Consider the following 19,284-nt stretch of genomic DNA (forward strand, 5'->3'; position numbering starts at 1 on the left):
GAAGGGTAATAACAACTAGCAAGTATTGAGCACCTACTATGACAGGCATGTCTTATCACTTTAATCCTCACAACCACTCTGTCAGGTAGATGTTTTATTGCTATCACCATTTACAAGTGAGGAAACTGAGGCTTCAGGAGCTTTTCCAAACTGTACAACTAGCAGATGACTCGCCTGGGACTTGGAGCCAGGTGTCTCTGCCCCTAGAGAAAGTGCTTGAACCACCCTATGCAGACCTCCTCCCCTGTTTACAAATACAGACCCCCACCACCTCTAATGCAGTTATTTCTAGGCAGTGGGTTGGAGGATGGGCTGGTTCTGTAGTGTTTCCTTTTCAATAAGCAAGCATCATTTTTGCTATAAAAATGCAAATCTAGAGAAATTGAAAAAATAAAGAATTGATAAAATAACCCTAGTGCTAGGCACTAGGAATATTTTTTTCTTCCAGATTTGAATACCTATTATAAATATCCATCCAATCATACATGCTTTTTGGAATTTAAAAGCATCCTTTTCAAACATGAAAGAACCCTGGCTAAGAAGTCCCAGGACTGCCATTATTTTGTTATGTGACCTATACCCCAGATAAGATATCTGCCAATCTGCCTCCTGCAATGTGAGGGAATGGGGCCCTGCAGTAGATACATGTGAAGAAACCTTCTGAGTCTTTGAATAAGAGGGTTTTATGGATCTTTTTCTTGTTTTTTTTTTTTTTTTTTTTTTTTAGTGGCTGTAATTCTCATCTCTTACCTTTACTAAACGGTTGCTTCTTAGGATCTTTAAAGAAAAAGTTTCGTCAAGAAAAAGTAGGTCTGTGTTTCCCGGCTGCCGGTTTCTATTTACAGCTTGGCAGCCTTCAGATCAGCCAGGCCCGAGAGGTTTCCTTGAGGACTCGCCCAGTTATTTCAACCACGTGGCCTGGGGCACTTTCCCTTAAAGGTCCTGGCACGGCCAGTACAGATTTCTAATCAGCTCTGATACCGCAGAGCCACTGAGCAGCCCTTAGAGATAAGGCTTTCTTCTGCAGGGAGAAAAGGATTTGAAAAACTACCCGCCGCAATGGGGGACAGAAGCCCCTTCGCAACGGACATGCTCACCCTGACCCGCTACGTTATGGAAAAGGGGCGTCAGGCCAAAGGCACCGGGGAGCTCACACAGCTGCTCAACTCCATGCTGACGGCCATCAAAGCCATCTCCTCGGCCGTGCGCAAGGCCGGCCTAGCCCATCTGTGAGTCTACCCCTCCCACACACCAGCCCCCCAGCCACCCCGGCGACACGCAGCGACGGGGGCCCAGGTGGGGGTGGGCAGAGCTCTAGGTGCTTGGGCCGAAACTGGCTCAGAAGTATTAGCCCGTGTGCCCTGGAGGGAAGTTGCCTTAAAGTTTCTGCCAGGTGTGCTTTGATAAAGGGGCCTTTGACTTGTTTCAAGAAAGAAACAAGATACTTGGAGACATGCTATGGAGAAAAAGTATATAATTTTCCCAGTTACCATGTATTATAATGATAACAAGCTCAGGGGCTTGTTCCATTGAAACATATCCTGAGTTATCGTGACTTGTGCTTGCATTCTCACTGGCACAAAGCAACCGCCAGGAGGCTTGAGAGGACGCTTGATGCCCTTTGCAGATATGAGCGTTTTATTACCATGACCTTTGCCCATAGTCATTAGGAGGTAGAAATCATTTACTGAATCCCAGGGCCCGTCGTCCATCTCCTTTCTCACCATCGAAAAGAGTCTTTTGCTTTTAAAACAATATTTTATTTCTTCTCTGTGACTCAATCTTCTCTCCACTTGGTGTGCCGGAAGCTGGGAGGTGCTGGGCCCGGGAGGAGGGCATGCAGAGTGTTCTCCCACTTTGCTCTCTTGGTGCTTTACCCAAGTTCATGCTACAGCTGCTGATTCTCACAGCCAAGGGTCCAGTTTAAGTCTGTGGTGAAAAGAAGCAGTCTTTCTTTGGGCTTCCATTTTCCTGGTAGCAACTGCCATGGAGGTCCTCGCAGAAGATGAAGGGACCCATTGTTGTTATTATTGTTATTATTCCAAAATGAAGAAATAACAAAGTCCAATAATTTGACATATTTATTCTAACAACTTAGTACTTTTAACACACAAAAAATGTGATAATTACAGACTTTATTTATATAATACTTTGTGACTCAGTAATGAGCTCCAAGTTAAAGGTGATTGTGACTGGTTTTCCCCCTGTCTGTGTATTGCTATAACTGTATGAGTACCTCATTTGGCAATAATGGCCAGCTCTACCTTTAAAGACCTTCATGAACGTGAGACACAGCTACTTGCCTCTGTTCTGCTCCTATCTGGTGGTGAGCTGGGCTACGCATAGAGCAGTTTCCTGGGTTGCCTGCTGACCTCTCAGTGTTACCCATGTTCATGGGCTCCCCAGTGCAGGGGGGCTGGGCTGGGCAGGGGCTGCTGTGGTGGGGTCGTGCTAATCGCTGCAGAACTCTGACTTTGTGGCCATGGAGTGTCCAGAGGACGTGGACTCAGTGGTTGGATAATTCAGGTGCTCCTCTGACTTGGTTTTCTCTGCCATGTGATCATGGTCAATGATCTACTCTCGCTAGGGCCTGTAAAATTGTAAAACGGTTTGGATACTAATAGCACCTAACTCGTAGCGCTAGTTGTAAGGCTTAGTAGGTCCATGTGATGATGACTTCGACAGTGCCAGCCCCATAATAAATGCTCCTTATTACTGTGGTTCCAAGCCCGAACCTGGGGAAATTTGCCGGCTAACAGGGCGATGTCGCTGACTCACCACTAGGTGGCAGGCGCAGTCCGTGGAAACAAGACGTCAGGATTTCGCATTTTCTCGGAGGCTGAGGCAGGTGTCCTCCGTAAAGCAGAGACCACGTATTTTGCCAATTCAGGTGGCATCCTTCCCTGGGTGCCTCTGTAATAGATACCCAAAGTGTCAGTGGGAGAAGTCCATTGGCTGGAAATTCCTTCTTTCTAATAAGATGCTGAGATAATTTTAAGAGGACCCTGGACTTGCTTCTCAAAGAGCTGAAAGGTTGCATCCTATCCCAGAGCAATTCTGCTCATGAAAATGGGACTTTAACATATTCCTGCCACTTTCCCATTTAGGGGGCCTCAAGCCCCTCATTCCTTTGCTTCCTCTTTTTGGGAAGACGTTTCTAGGCACCTGCTCGATAAATGCAAAACGGATCAGAAAGTCTCATATTTTTCTTCTTTTTTCTCTGCTCCTTTCTGTAGGAAGAAGGGAATGCTAGAATACCACCCCTGGAATCCTCTCCACGGCTTTCTAGTGTCAAAACAGCAGAACAATCCATTAAAAAATTATCAGTAAAGCTTAAATGTTAGTTAAGATCGTAAAAAATACTCTTACCGGTTAAAAAGCGCTTTTCTGCCTGTGATCTAACTTGGAGCAGTTGTCAGGCAATTAGATCTCATTGTGATGATCTTCCATTCTTTCTGAAAGGAGGGGTGTGGATGGTGGGAGGCGCTAGGCAGAGCAGAATGCCCCGCACCTGCAGGGAGGGTGCAGAGGGTGGGCTGAGGGGCGGGATAAGGGCGGGGTTGTTGTGGAGGTGGAGGAAGTGTTTGCAAAGCACAGGACAGAGAGCCTGTTTCTCAGCTCCACCACCCACAGGCCTCGGGCACCCCAGCTCTTCATTCTCTGGTAGAAGCCACATCAAGATTCCAGTTAAACAAGAGGACTGGGTTTGTGGACCCTTTAAATTCTGATGCAAAATAACCCAGTTTTGTGGTTGCTGTTGTGTGTTTGTTTGCTTTTATTTTGAACCAGAAGGTACAGTCTTTGAGGTGAGGCCACCAGTATTGTTTTCCAAGGCAGATCTCATCACATCAGACATCAAGTGATGGGGGGATCTGTGGGGGAGGGGAGAGGCTGTCAATCAGGGAAAAGGGTGGGAAATGAGTTGTCCCCCGCCCCGGCTTAGGGTGAATCAGTGGATCTCAACCCTGGCTACCTGTTAGAGCCGCCTGAGGAGTCCTTCAACAAAAAAATGGCGTTAACAAAAAGGAGAGGGAGGGAATTACTTTCCTGCCATCCATTCTTCATAGTTCAGTGAACGTATATTGAGTGCTGTGGAAACAAGTACAGTGAGTCACAGCTCTTGCCTTCGGTGAGCAGATAATCCAGCAGGAAGGACATTCCCACAAACAGATTGTGAGCTGCTCTGGAAAGGCTGACAAGGCTGTATCCGGTGTGTGTGGCACCAGGGAAGCTTCTGGAAGAGGTTAGGAGGGCAAGTAGAAGAAAGCTGTCTGTGGGCAGAAAGCACTCCCATGGGGGGGATACCATGAGTGAAGGGGGAGAGGAGAGAAGCAGCTTGCTGGGTGCTGGTGGCCTCAGGACCTTGGTGGCTGTTGGCATGAGAAAGGCTTGAGGGGGATGATAGCCATGTGGCTCACGGAGAGAAGAACATGGGGGGTGGGGGACAGGGAACCCAGGGGTCTGTGTAAGGCAGGTGTGTGCCCGTTGGGTTCCAGAGGCTGAGACTGAGGGTGAGAGGGCCAAGAGGCAAGGCCAGTGTGGGACCAGGCCTTCCTTGGTGCGGCCTGAAACCCACTGTGGGGGGCCTGGGGACTCTGGAGAGACAGGGGTGATCTGACTGATTTTAGAAGGATCCCACCCACGAGGGTGGGAGCTGGAGACTTTTTTTTTTTTTTTTTTTTGGCCGAGCCACGCAGCTTTCGGGATCTTAGTTCCCCAACCAGGGATCAAACCCAGACCTGGGGAAGTGAAAGCACTGAGTCCTAACCACGGGACCCCCAGGGAATTCCCTGGAGACCTTTGCATAGCAATCCTCTAAAACACAAAGCCTCCAGATAGAATTCTTACAGTAGTGTTCATTCTTACATTGCTTGGAATGGTGGTAAAGAATCAAATCAAACTAGTTAAGTCTGTCCCCCACTTTCCTTCTTATTCAAGTAATGCCAAGCTACAGCAGAGCAAATTTTAATTCAGCCCAGCAGGCCACTATTTGAGGATAATCAACAAATACTAGAAATTCCAGGGCTGGAAAGCCACGGTCCTTTACTTTTTAGAGTTATTAATTTTGGCGATGTGTCTGACTTTATGAATTCTGTCTCCCAGGGCCGGGGGCAGGGTTGCTCGTTAGTAAGATTGAATTCTGGTTAGTTTTACTGGGATGACGAGGGACTTAGGACAATATCCCTGAGGTGTAAAGGAAGCAAGCGTAAGAACCAGCGCTGTGAGAGAGGACGCACTTGGTCGTATTTATAATTTGGAGACTCTGGAGCCCTGAAGGGAAAAGAGGGATACAGGGGTGGTATCTTGGCGTCTGGGCATCTTTGCTGGAGTCCAAGCTCCCTTCCTGATTTCCTCCAGCCTTTTGTCTTCTTAGGTACGGAATCGCGGGAAGCGTGAACGTGACAGGGGATGAGGTGAAGAAACTGGACGTGTTATCCAATGCTCTGGTGATCAACATGCTCCAGTCCTCCTACAGCACCTGCGTCCTGGTCTCGGAAGAGAATAAAGACGCGCTTATCACCGCCCAGGAGAAGAGGGTGAGTGTGGCAGCCGGGCTGAAGCTCCTCTACTCACCAGTAGAGGGCGCAACTGAGTGGGGAAGACTTTGGTTGCCTTGCTTTTTTTTATTTCTGGTATTTCCCTCTATTGCTTAATTTTTTTATTTTCTGGAAACAAACAAGGGATTGCATACTTCTTTAGTTGGAAGCCTTATGCTGTCTAGTCAAACAGACTCAGTAATAGGGCAGTGATTCATTCAGGAAATAAATCAGAGGGCTTTACCGAAACTTCTCAGTGGATGGGATTCATCATGGGTTTTCACTTACTGTACTGGTAACAAGTCCCAACATTTTGGAGCGCTTGAAAATCCAGTCCAGTAAAAAGTAGAGTTCCTGTGGTACTATACCGTCTCTTAATCTTCTCATCCCCACTGTACTCTCAGCCCTTTCCCCAAGGGGGTTTGGTTTCAGCAGAGATTTCTTCATGCCTGACAAACTGTTAGACTAAAACATAAAAGAATTCGTAAAGATCGTTGCTCTGGCCTTAATGCAATGGTAAACTTGGTTAGTGCAGGGCATGACTGGGGAGGGTCTATATTCACTATGTTTTCACAGTTTATTAAAAAAAAAAAAAAAGCTGGTAGCCAAAATATTCAACCCATATTCAGCTGCAGTACAGTAATGCCAAATAAACGCTAAGACCGTTGGCCCTTGTTTTGTACAGTGGGTCTTGGGGACAAGGTGCCATTTCCTTGTGATTAGCTGAAAGGATGGAAAAATTAAAGTAAAACCAAATTTATTGAACACTTGCTGTAAGGTGGGGACTGTGCCAAAGCACGTTATACTTGTTGTCTCACATAATTAGGCTAAGTCACACCTATTATTTTCAATTTTCAATTTCCACCGATATGACCCTTGATTATCTCTCTGATCAAATCTCACATTTTCTTTCCCCGTTGGCCTGAGCTACACAGGTCTTCACGCTAGTTCTTGAATACTCCTTGCTTGTTCCCACATCAGCTCGTGAACCTTCTCCAGCATATGTTTGATGTTCAACAAATACCTGTTGAATGCATGCATGTATGAAATGAATGGGCTGAACTGGCTTATCTACAGGAGAATGGGGAATTTCCAAGTTTATGAATTCCACTGCCCACCCCCCCGCCTCACCTCCTGTTGAACAAGGAAAAAAGAAAGGAGAAAAGGAAGGAAGAAAGAAGGAAGGAAAGAAATGAAAGAAAGAGGGAGAGAGAGAGAAAGAAAGAAAGAAAAGAAAGAAAGAAAGAAAGAAGGGAACAAAGAAAGAAAGAAAGAGAAAGAAAGAAAGAAAAAGGAAGGAAAGAAAGGGAAAGAAAGAAAGGAAGAAAGCTCACATTAAGCTAGGGCATTACTCATTGGAAAGTCAGGGGAAAGTAGTTTAGTGGTGGGAAAAATGACTCCCATTTTACTTGATGCTTGATTACCAGTGTTTAATTAGCCAGGACACCCCAGTCCCCATCACTAAGGCTCTCACAGAACCTTGCACATAGGAGGCCTGTAAAAAGTATCTGGTGTTTTCTTTCCACCGAACTGCTGGTGACAGCAGCGTGAGTGGGCATGAGGGACATGGTATCTCAAGACCCTACCTACTCTGTCTCTGGTCTTCACATCAGCAAGGTAGGGTGGATGCAGCAAAACCCAGAGGTGTATTTTTATTCTCCTGATGTAGTCATACATACCAGTTATTTTAATAAGACAGACCCAGAGGCCCTGGGACATTGTTCTGAGATTTTCTTTCAGTAAAAATGTGCTAAAGTGAAAAAAGCCTGTCTGAGGAGAGGCTCAGAAGTACCAGTAAATCAATAGCCGACCTTACTGTGGACGTGGGTAGAGCTTGTCCAAGTTCGTCTTCAGCTTCTCCACCTCTTCCCTGCAAGGTGCCCATTTCAGACCTGGTTTCCTCTCACACCCGCAGCAGCTCTGAGTCCCCACTGGTCCCAGGTAGGAGAGGAGGGCAGAGCCAGGGCAGGTGGGAGGAGAGCTATTTGGAGGTGGGTGGGACCTCCATCACCCCCTGTGGGTGTCAACTAATCTGTTTATGGGCAGGCGAGCTCTGAGCTGCACAGTTAATGTATGCTGATACACTCTGCACTCCTTAAGTAATTGCATTTTTTGACGAGGATATCCCTTTGCTCTGAATCGCTTTTGGTGTAGTGTTGTCTGCCACACACAGCCACTTACACAGAGTATGTTGCTCGGAAGGTGACCTGATCAGGTGTTCTGCCCTCTGTGCATGTAGGGGAAATATGTGGTCTGCTTTGACCCACTGGATGGATCTTCGAACATTGACTGCCTGGCCTCCATTGGAACCATATTTGCCATCTACAGAAAGGTGAGTAAACAGTATGTTCTTTAACACTTCCTTCCTCTGGTGGTTCCAAACGTTCCTGGGCTGGGAGCCATGAGTCTGGAGTTCTCACCTCGGTCCTCCCACTAACCAGACACACCGTGGCAGGCAAGCCATGCACCTCGCTCTGCCTCGGGCTCCTCATTGAATACCCGAATCGGTCATTTCCTTCAGTCCTGTTCTCGCCGTTCCTAGGAAGGGAGGGTGAGCTGATAGATGAGGCCTTGTTTTGAAAATCTGGAGGCAACACAAATGCCAGACGTGGAATTAGGTTCCAGGTGGCATCTGAAGGCCCCTCTGTTCCTTCCTTGTGTACCTTAAATCTTACTGCGTTTGCTTTCTGCTGCTGCTGTAACAATTCACCACACATTTAGAGGCTTAAAACAACCTCCATTAATTATCTCCCAGTTCTTGGGTCAGAAGTCTGGCAGGCATGGCTGGGTTCTCTGTCTTGTAAGGCCAAAATCTTGGTGTCAGCCGGCCTGGCACCCTATTGAGAAGAATTCGCTTCCAGGCTCACTTAGGCTGTTGGCAAAATTCACTGAAATGGTCAACATCCATCCCCTCACATAGTTACAATTTGTGTGTGTGTGTGTGTGTGTGTGTGTGTGTGTGTGTATGTGTGATGAGGACTTTTAAGATCTACTCTCACAGCCACTTTCAAATAAACGATACAGTATTTTTTTTAAAACATCTTTATTGGAGTATAATTGCTTTAAAATGGTGTCTTAGTTTCTGCTTTATAACAAAGTGAATCAGCTATACATATACATATATCCCCATATCTCCTCCCTCTTGCATCTCCCTCCCACCCTCCCTATCCCACCCCTCTAGGTGGACACAAAGCACCCAGCTGATCTCCCTGTGCTATGCGGCTGCTTCCGACTAGCTATCTATTTTACATTTGGTAGTGTATAAAAGTCCATGCCACTCTCTCACTTCGTCCCAGCTTACCCTTCCCCCTCCCTGTGTCCTCAAGTCCATTCTCTATGTCTGCGTCTTTATTCCTGTCCTACCCCTAGGTTCTTCAAAACCATTTTCTCTTTTTATAGATTCCATATATATGTGATAGCATACAGTATTGTTTTTCTCTTTCTGACTTACTTCAGCCTGTATGACAGACTCTAGGTCCATCCACCTCACTACAAATAACTCAATTTCATTTCTTTTTATGGCTGAGTAATATTCCATTGTATATATGTGCCACATCTTCTTTATCCATTCATCTGTCGATGGACACTTAAGTTGCTTCCATGTCCTGGCTACTGTAAATAGAGCTGCAATAAACATTGTGGTACATGACTCTTTTTGAATTATCGTTTTCTCAAGGTATATGCCCAGTAGTGGGATTTCTGGGTCGTATGGTAGTTCTATTTTTAGTTTTTTAAGGAACCTCCATACTGTTCTCCATAGTGGCTGTATCAATTTACATTGCCACCAACAGTGCAAGAGGGTTCCCTTTTCTCCACACCCTCTCCAGCATTTATTGTTTGTAGATTTTTTGATCATGGCCATTCTGACTGGTGTGAGGTGCTATGTCATTGTAGTTTTGATTTGCATTTCTCCAATGATTAGTGATGTTGAGCATCCTTTCATGTGTTTATTGGCTGTCTTTATATCTTCTTTGGAGAAATGTCTATTTAGGTGTTCTGCCCATTTTTGGATTGGGTTGTTTGTTTTTTTGATACTGAGCTGCATGAGCTGCTTGTAAATTTTGGAGATTAATCCTTTGTCAGTTGCTTCATTTACAAATATTTTCTCCCATTCTGAGGGTTGTCTTTTCATCTTGTTTATGTTTTCCTTTGCTGTGCAAAAGCTTTTAAGTTTCATTAGGTCCCATTTGTTTATTTTTGTTTTTATTTCCATTTCTCTAGGAGCTGGGTCAAAAAGGATCTTGCTGTGATTTATGTCATAGAGTGTCTGCCTATGTTTTCCTCTAAGAATTTTATAGTGTCTGGCCTTACATTTAAGTCTTTAATCCATTTTGAGGTTATTTTTGTGCATGGTGTTAGGGAGTGTTCTAATTTCATTCTTTTACATGTAGCTGTCCAGTTTTCCCAGCACAACTTATTGAAGAGGCTGTCTTTTTTCCATTGTATATTCTTGCTGCCTTTACCAAAGGTAAGATGGCCATATGTGCATGGGTTTATTTCTGGGCTTTCTATCCTGTTCCATTGATCTATATTTCTGTGTTTGTTCCAGTACTATACTGTCTTGATTACTGTAGCTTTGCAGTATAGTCTGAAGTCCGGGAGCCTGATTCCTCCAGCTCCGTTTTTCTTTCTCAAGATTGCTTTGGCTATTCGGGGTCTTTTGTGTCTCCATACAAACTGTGAAATTTTTTGTTCTAGTTCTGTGAAAAATGCCATTGGTAGTTTGATAGGATTTGCATTGAATCTGTAGACTGCTTTGGGTAGTATAGTCATTTTCACAACGTTAATTCTTCCAATGCAAGAACATGGTACGTCTCTCCATCTGTTTGTATCATGTTTAATTTCTTTCATCAGTGTCTTATAGTTTTTTTCATACAGGTCTTTTGTCTCCTTAGGTAGGCTTATTCCTAGGTATTTTATTCTTTTTGTTGCAATGGTAAATGGGAGTGTTTCCTTAATTTCTCTTTCTGGTTTTTCATCATTGGTGTATAGGAATGCAAGAGATTTCTGTGCATTAATTTTTTATCCTTCTACTTTACCAAATTCATTGATTAGCTCTAGTAGTTTTCTGGTAACGTCTTTAGAATTCTCTGTGTATAGTACCATGTCATCTGCAAACAGTGACAGCTTTACTTCTTCTTTTCCGATTTGGATTCCTTTGCTTTCTTTTTCTTCTCTGATTTCTGTGGCTAAAACTTCCAAAACTGTGTGGAATAATAGTGGTGAGAGTGGGCAACCTTGTCTTGTTCCTGATCTTAGTGCAAATGGTTTCAGTTTTTCACTGTTAAGAATGGTGTTGGCTGTGGGTTTGTCATATACGGCCTTTATTATGTTGAGGTAAGTTCCCTCTCTGCCTACTTTCTGGAGGATTTTTATCATAAATGGGTGTTGAATTTTGTCGAAAGCTTTCTCTGCATCTATTGAGATGATCATATGGTTTTTATCCTTCAATTTGTAAATATGGTGTATCACATTGATTGATTTGCATATATTGAAGAATCCTTGCATTCCTGGGATAAACCCCACTTGATCATGGTGTATGATCCTTTTAATGTGCTGTTGGATTCTCTTTGCTAGTATTTTGTTGAGGATTTTTGCATCTATGTTCATCAGTGATATTGTCCTGTAGTTTTCTTTCTTTGTGACATCTTTGTCTTGTTTTGGTATCAGGGTGATAGTGGCCTTGTCGAATGAGGTTGGGAGTGTTCCTCTCTCTGCTATATTTTGGAAGAGTTTGAGAAGGATAGGTGTTAGCTCTTCTCTAAATGTTTGATAGAATTTTGCCTGTGAAGCCATCTGGTCCTGGGCTTTTGTTTGTTGGAAGATTTTTAATCACAGTCTCAATTTCAGTGCTTGTGATTGGTCTGTTTATATTTCCTATTTCTTCTTGGTTCAGTCTTGGAAGGTTGTGCTCTTCTAAGACTGTGTCCATTTCTTCCAGGTTGCCCTTTTTATTGGCATATAGTTGCTTGTAGTAATCTCTCATGATCCTTTGTATTTCTGCAGTGTCAGTTGTTACTTCTCCTTTTTCATTTCTAATCCTATTGATTTGAGTCTTCTCCCTTTTTTTCTGGATGAGTCTGGCTAGTGGTTTATCAATTTTGTTTATCTTCTCAAAGAACCAGCTTTTAGTGTTATTGCTCTTAGCTATTGTTTCTGTCATTTCTTTTTCATTTATTTCTGATCTGATCTTTATGATTTCTTTCCTTCTGCTAACTTTGGGGTTTTTTTTGTTCTTCTTTGTCTAATTGCTTTAAGTGTAAGGTTAGGTTGTTTATTTGAGATGTTTTGTGTTTCTTGTTTCTTGAGGTAGAATTGTAAGGCTATAAACTTCCCTGTTAGAACTGCTTTTGCTGCATCCCATAGGTTTTGGGTTGTCTTGTTTTCATTGTCATTTGTTTCTCAGTATTTTTTGATTTCCTCAGTGATCTCTTGGTTGTTAAGTAGTGTATTGTTTAGCCTCCATGTATTTGTTCTTTTGTACAGATATTTTCCTGTAATTGATATCTAGTCTCATAGCGTTGTGGTCAGAAAAGATACTTGATACGATTTCAATTTTCTTAAATTTACCAAGGCTTGATTTGTGACCCAAGATATGATCTAGCCTGGATTATATTCCATGAGCAGTTGAGAAGAAAGTGTGACAATATGGTATTATTAACTCTAGTCCCAATGCCGTACATTACATCCCCAGGACTTACTCATCTTGTAACTGGAAGTCTGTACCTTTGACCACCTTCACTCATTTCACCTACCCCACCCCTTTCTTCTGGAAACTACCAATCTGTTCTCTGTATCTATGAGTTGTTTTTTTTTTTTTTTTTTTTTTTAGAATCCACGTGTAAGTGAGATCATACAGTATTTGTCCTTCTCTGACTTATTTCACTTAGCATAATGCCCTCAAAGTCCATCCATATTGTCATGAATGGCAGGATTTCCTTGTTTTTCATTGCTGAATTTTATGTCTATATATCTGTGAAAGAGTGATTTCATGTCCTTCAGGTATATACCCAGAAGTGTAATTGCTGGATCTTATATAGCTCTATATTTAATTTTTTGAAGAACCTCCATACTGTTTTCCATATTGGCTTCACCAATTTACATTCCTCCAAGCAGTGCCCGAGGGTTCCCTTCTCTCCACATCCTCACCAACACTTGTTATTGCTGATCTTTTTGATATTAGTCATTCTGACAGGTGTGAGGTGATATCTCATTGTGGTTTTGATTTGCATTTCTCTGATGATTAGTGGTGTTGAGCACCTTTTCATGTACCCGTTGGCCCTTTGTATGCCTTCTTTGGAAAAATGTCTATTCAGTCAGATCATTTGTTTTTTTGCCATTGAGTTGTATGAGTTCTTTGTATATTTTGGATATTAATCCCTTATTCTATGTATGATCTCCAAATGTTTTTTGCCTTTTCATTTTGTTGATGGTCTTAATAGCTTCTTAAAGCCAACTGATTTAAAAACAAAGAGGAATAATGAGGGAGGCTGTGCATGTGTGTGGACAGGGAGTATGTGGGAAATCTCTGTATCTTTCTCACAATTTTTCTGTGACCCTAAAACTGTTCTCAAAAAAATAAAGTCTTGGGGAAGGGGAAGGGTAAGCTGTGACAAAGTGAGAGAGTGGCATGGACATATATACACTACCAAACGTGAAATAGATAGCTAGTGTGAAGCAGCCGCATAGCACAGGGAGATCAGCTCGGTGCTTTGTGACCACCTAGAGCGGTGGGATAGGGAGGGTGGGAGGGAGGGAGACGCAAGAGGGAGGAGATATCGGGATATATGTATATGTATAACTGATTTACTTTGTTATAAAGCAGAAACTAACACACCATTGTAAAGCAATTATACTCCAATAAAGATGTTAAAAAAAAATGAAGTCTTTGAAACAAAAAAAGAGGAATATTACTATACATAATAATTTGGGATATTCACACTTGAATTTTGGTGATTTTGAACACAGAGATTTTTGTCTTAAAATTCAAATAAACCAGAGGCTTTGAAGGCTAGTCCAAATAACCATAGATTTTCTCTGATAATGTTTCTAAATAGGGGGGGCAAGTTTGAGAAACGAATGAGACATGAAGAGAAAGCTTTGTGATGCTTAAGCAATGTCTAATGAGAGAGCAGCTTGCTTCAGAGACCTCATGGGGCTGTCACAGCCTCTTAGAACCTTGTCAAAGCCAGGGATGGTGCCCGTTTCTGACCAGGATTTCTGTGATTCTCTATAAGCATCAAGATAGAAGTTTCAGGACTGTCAGAGAACTGTCAAAAGTATTTTCTTCCCCTTATCTCTGAGGAGCATTGCTAAACACCCTTTAAGATGTCCCATACTGCTTTCAGCTCCCTGTTGTATGATTTTCCTTTTTCTTGAAGTTGACATTTTCCATTTCCAACAGTCACAGATTAGACAAAGTGCAAACTCTCTCCCTTCAAGACATCCAGAACTTTTGGATACAATATATCATCCTTTAAATTCGTGGCTGAGCTCATTGAAATGAACAAGCAATAAACACAAGGTAAGGGGTGGGGGACCAGAATCACAGAAAACTGAAAACCAGAGGCTTAAGAAGAGGACTGAGGGAGTCGTCCTGATGGGAGGAGCTGGTCTTGTTGATCTGAGTAAATCAAGGGTGTGGGTTTTAACACCCCTACAGGGTCAGGAGACCCTGTATCCCATTATTATGGGTAAGTCAACCTCACCAAAATTCTACTCTTTTACTGACATAAGGATACATAGACCAGTGGAACACAAAAGAGAGTCTAGAGATAAACCCACACATGTATGATCGCCTGATTTATGAAAAGGCAATACTGAAGTTTAATTTGTACAGGATGATCCCTTCAATAAGTGATGCTGGTCCAGGTGAATATCAGTATGAGAAAAAATTAACTTGACTCCTACTTCACACCATACACAAAGATTGATTAAAGACCAGAGACTTCACTGTAAAAAGTAAAGCTATAAAGCTCCTAGAAAAAAACCCACAGGAGAATATCTTCATGCCTTTGAGGAAGGTAAAGATTTTTTAAACAGGACATAAAAAGTACTAACCTTGAAGGAAAAGGCTAGTAAACTGCGCTTCATTGAAACTAAGAACTTTTGTTCATCAAAAGACAACATTAAGGATGGACCTAGAGATTGTCATACTGAGTGAAGTAAGTCAGACAAAGATAAATATCATATGATATCACTTATATGTGGAATCTAAAAAAATGGTACAAATGAACCTATTTACAAAACAGAAATAGGATCACAGATGTAGAAAACACACTTATGGTTACCAAGGGGGAAGGGGAGGGAGGGGTAAATTGGGAGATTGGGATTGCCATATACACACTACTATATATAAAATAGATAACTAATAAGGACCTGCTATATAGCACAGGGAACTCTACTAAATACTCAGTAATGACCGATATGGGAATAGAATCTAAAAAACAGTGGATATATGTATATGTATAAGTGATTCACTTTGCTGTACAGCAGAAAGTAACACAACATTGTAAATCAACTATACTCTAATAAAAATTAATTTTAAAAAAAAACAACATTAAGGGAGTGAAAAGGCAAATACAGACAGATGGAAAAAGTTTCAGTGCATACATCCAACAGAGAACTCATTTACAGAATAAATAAAGAACTCCTACAAATCAATAAAAAATACTCTCAATCTTATCAAAGGAATGGGCAAAAGACTTGAACAGGAACTTCAAAAAAGAGATTTTTTTCCCTAGCTGGTTAATAAGTACATGAGAGATGCTCACCATCATTAGTCATCAGGGAAATGGACATGGAAACAGCACTGAGACATCATTTACCACCTGCCCCCAACCAGAGTGGCTAAAATTAAAAATACTAACCATACCAACTGTAGATGAAGCAACTGGAATTCTAATATATTGGTGGTGGGAGTAGAAAATGATACAAACACTTCAGAAAATTTTGATAGCACCTGCTAGTATTAAACATATACTGATGCACTATGGCCCAGCAAGTCCACTCCTGGAGTGCACCCAGGATAAATGGGTGCCTGTGTCTGCCAAAAGATGTGTACAAATTATTCGTAAAAGACCCAAACTGAAAAAAATCAAAAAGTGTATCAACATAAGAATAGATAAATAAACTGTGATATAGTCACACGACAAAAAGCTACATAGCAATGCAAAAGAACAAATTGCTATGTGCAACAGCACAGATAAAATCACAAAGACGTATGTTGTGAAACATAATCCAGATACAAAAGAACACATGCTTTGTAATTTCATTTATATGAAGTTCCAAAACAGTCAAACTAATTATTCTTTTGATGTCCAGATAAAGGCCAGAATAGAGGTTACCTTGGGGGAGGTGATAGTGACTGAAAGAGGGTATAAGAGAATCTGCTAGGTGGCTGGAAATATTCTATAAATTGATCCTAGTAGTTACATCGGTATGTACTATATATATGTAAAAATTTGTCAAACTGTATAGTTAAGATTTGTGTGCTTTGCTATATGTAATTTATACCTCAATTAAAAGAAAAATAATCAACTTTCCCATACCTTCTACCACCAAACACATTGAGCCTTTGCAGTTGTCACTAACTTTACTGTTAAGTGGCCATAGGAGGCACCACTGCCTTTATATGTGACAGGGAAGTAGGGAGTAGGGAAAAATATAAAGATTTTAGTGGAGTAGGGAAAAATATAAAGATTTGAAAAAGATAACACTAAATCATTTGTAAACTCCTCTGAGATTTTTGAGAAAAGTGTCATGGCAATGGAGAATACTAACATGAAGTGTATTTTGGGAGTTCCAAGACCATATTGGAGGGAAAACGAGAGTTGAAACTTTCTTTTTTCAGGCACTGAAATAAGTTACAGATGGGTTGTAAGTTTGGTGGAGAGGTGGGGAATAAAACCAGAAAAAAAGTGTAGAATATTTGTCTAATCTTGTCTTGATATAGGAGAAATTCTGTCTAAACATAAAGACAAGAGAAGAAAATAATTAGGCTGTAATGAATAGTTTTTTTTTTTTTTTTTTTTTTTTAAATCAGTGAAGTCACATTGCTGCTAAGTGGTAAAGGCAGGATTTGAACTTGCATCTGTCTCTTTTTTTTTTTTAAACTTTGGGTTTATTTATTTATTTATGGCTGTGTTGGTTCTTCGTTTCTGAGGGCTTTCTCTAGTTGCGGCAAGCGGGTGCCACTCTTCATCGCAGTGCGTGGGCCTCTCATTATCGCGGCCTCTCTTGTTGCGGAGCACAGACTCCAGATGCGCAGGCTCAGTAATTGTGGCTCACGGGCCTAGTTGCTCCGCGGCATGTGGGATCTTCCCAGACCAGGGCTTGAACCCGTGTCCCCTGCATTGGCAGGCAGATTCTCAACCACTGTGCCACCAGGGAAGCCCATGAATAGTTTTAATTACCAAAAAAAACTGCAAAAAAAAAAAAAAAGACACTATAAATAAAATTAAAAGGCAGATGACAATTGAGGAAAATGTTTGTAACATATATAAGGTATTTATATCTTTCATATATAAAAAACTATTAAAATTAACAGTAAGAAGATGAGTACCCTGATAGAAAAATAAGCAATGACATCAAACAGGCAACTTACAAAATAAGAAATAAAAATGGTCAATAAATATATAAAAATTTACTTTATTAATTATACAAAATGGAAATTAAAGCAGATGTCTTTTTTTGCACCTATCAAATTGGCCAAGTTGAAAAGACAATACCATCTTATGTTTATCAGATTCTGCACGGCAACTTTTCAATATGTATCAAAAGTCTTTTACCCAATACTTTTATTATTTGGAATTTCTCTTGGGAAAATAATCAGAGAAACACATGTTTATGCACTAGATTTTTCATCTCAGAGTCGTTCTGATATTTTAAAACATTTGGAGACATCAAAAGGATAATATAATACTATAAGTAACTCTATACACATAAATTTGATAACTTAGATGAGGTAGACCAATTCTTTAAAAAGCACACTACTATTACTCGCTCAGTATGAAACAGATAATTTGAACAGCCCTATAATTACTAAGAAAATAGAGTTCAAAAGAGATATCTCTAGGCCCAGATGGTTTCACTGGAGAATTATACCAAATGATTAAAGATTATTCAATCTCTTCTAGAAAAGAGAAGGGAAAGGAATACTTCCCAGTTTATTTTCTAAAGCCAGCATTACACAGATACCAAAACCAGATGAAGACAGTTCAGAAAGGAAAACTACAGACCAATATCTCTCATGAATAGATGCAAAATCTTCAACAAAATATTAACAAATAAAATTCAACAATGCATAAAAAGAATTATATACCATGAGTAAGTGGGTTTACTCCAGTGATGGAAAGCTGGTTCAATATTCAAAATTCAGTCAGTGTAATCCACCACATCAACAAGCTTAAAGAAGAAAAATCATAGAATCATGTCCATCAATGAAGAACAACCATTTGACAAAATTCAACACTCAGTTATAAAACAAAACAAAACAAACAAACAAAAACTCTCAGGAAGCAAGAGATAGAGGGGAAACTTCCCTCAACTTGATAAAGAACATCTATAAAAAGACAACAGCTAACATTATATTTAACAGTGAAAGACAAAATGCTTTTTCTCTAAAATCAAGGACAAGGCAAAGATGTCCAATCTCACCACTGTTATTCAACATAATGCTGAAAGAACTAGCTGGGGCAGTGAGACCAGAAAAAGAAGTGAAACCATACAGATTGGAATGAAAAACTGTTGATAACATGGTCCATGTAGAAAACTCCTAAGGAATCTACAAACACCAAAACCAAAGCCAGCTTCCTAGAACTAATAAGTGAGTTCAGCAGGGTCACAGGATACAAAATCAACATACAAAAATCAATTGGATTTCTATATATCAGCAATAAACATATGGTAACTAAACTTAAAAATATGATACAATTTACAGTTACTCAAAAAAAAAAAGGAATAGTAATTCTATCAGTAATTACTGATGAAAGTAATCAAATAATATGTCTTGTATGGAGAAACATACCATGTTCATGGGTTGGAAGACTCAACATTGTAAAGGAGGTTAATTCTCCCCAAACTGATATATGTATAGGTTTGACTCAATTTCTCTCAAAATCCTGGCAAGATATTTTGTAGATATAGATAAGGTTATTCTAAAAGTTAAGATTATATGATATTAACAGAGGGATAGACACATGTTCAATGGAACAGAACAGAGAACCCAAAAATGGTTTCACACAATTTATGGCTAACAGATTTTTGACAAAGTTGTGAAAACAATTCAATGGAAGAAGGAGGCTTTTCAACAATTAATGCTGGAGTAACTGTATATCCACACAGGGAAAAAAAAAAAGAACTCAACCTAAACTTTATACTTTATACCAAAATCATCTCAAAATAGATTACAGGTTTAAAGGTAAAACTTTATTTTTTATTATTTTTTTTTGGCTGCGCCACATGGCTTGCGGGATCTCAGTTCCCCAACCAGAGATTGAACCCGGGCCACGGCAGTGAAAGGCCGGAATCCTAACCACTGCACCACCAGGGACGTCCCTCCTTGCCTTTTTGAGCACAAGGAAGTAGGGAGGGAGGAGCCCTTCAAGAGATACCTGGAAAAGTAGGTTGTGAAATCCAGTCTCAGTTGTGGCTCTGCGCCTCCATCAAGGACATTTGCTCTTCCTTCGTCAGCATGCCTGCCTTGCCCTGTCTCTCTGAATTCCCACTCCCATTGGCACTGTTAGTG

At 41.0% G+C, this 19,284-nt stretch overlaps 1 protein-coding gene across 2 annotated transcripts in view; it reads left to right on the forward strand.

Moving 5' to 3' along the window:
- The first annotated feature begins 948 nt into the window (after window positions 1-948).
- The window catches only part of FBP2 (fructose-bisphosphatase 2), a 39,067-nt gene continuing 20,731 nt past the window's right edge, over window positions 949-19,284 (forward strand). For both annotated transcript variants that reach the window (XM_059924480.1, XM_059924479.1), the window contains exons 1-3: window positions 949-1,229; window positions 5,375-5,537; window positions 7,777-7,869. In XM_059924480.1, the coding sequence (XP_059780463.1) occupies window positions 1,060-1,229; window positions 5,375-5,537; window positions 7,777-7,869 (426 nt within the window). In that variant the 5' untranslated portion in view covers window positions 949-1,059. The remainder of the gene's footprint in view (window positions 1,230-5,374; window positions 5,538-7,776; window positions 7,870-19,284) is intronic.

The sequence above is a fragment of the Balaenoptera ricei genome, chromosome 6, assembly GCF_028023285.1.
Source record: "Balaenoptera ricei isolate mBalRic1 chromosome 6, mBalRic1.hap2, whole genome shotgun sequence".
In the NCBI taxonomy this organism is placed as follows: Eukaryota; Metazoa; Chordata; class Mammalia; order Artiodactyla; family Balaenopteridae; genus Balaenoptera; species Balaenoptera ricei.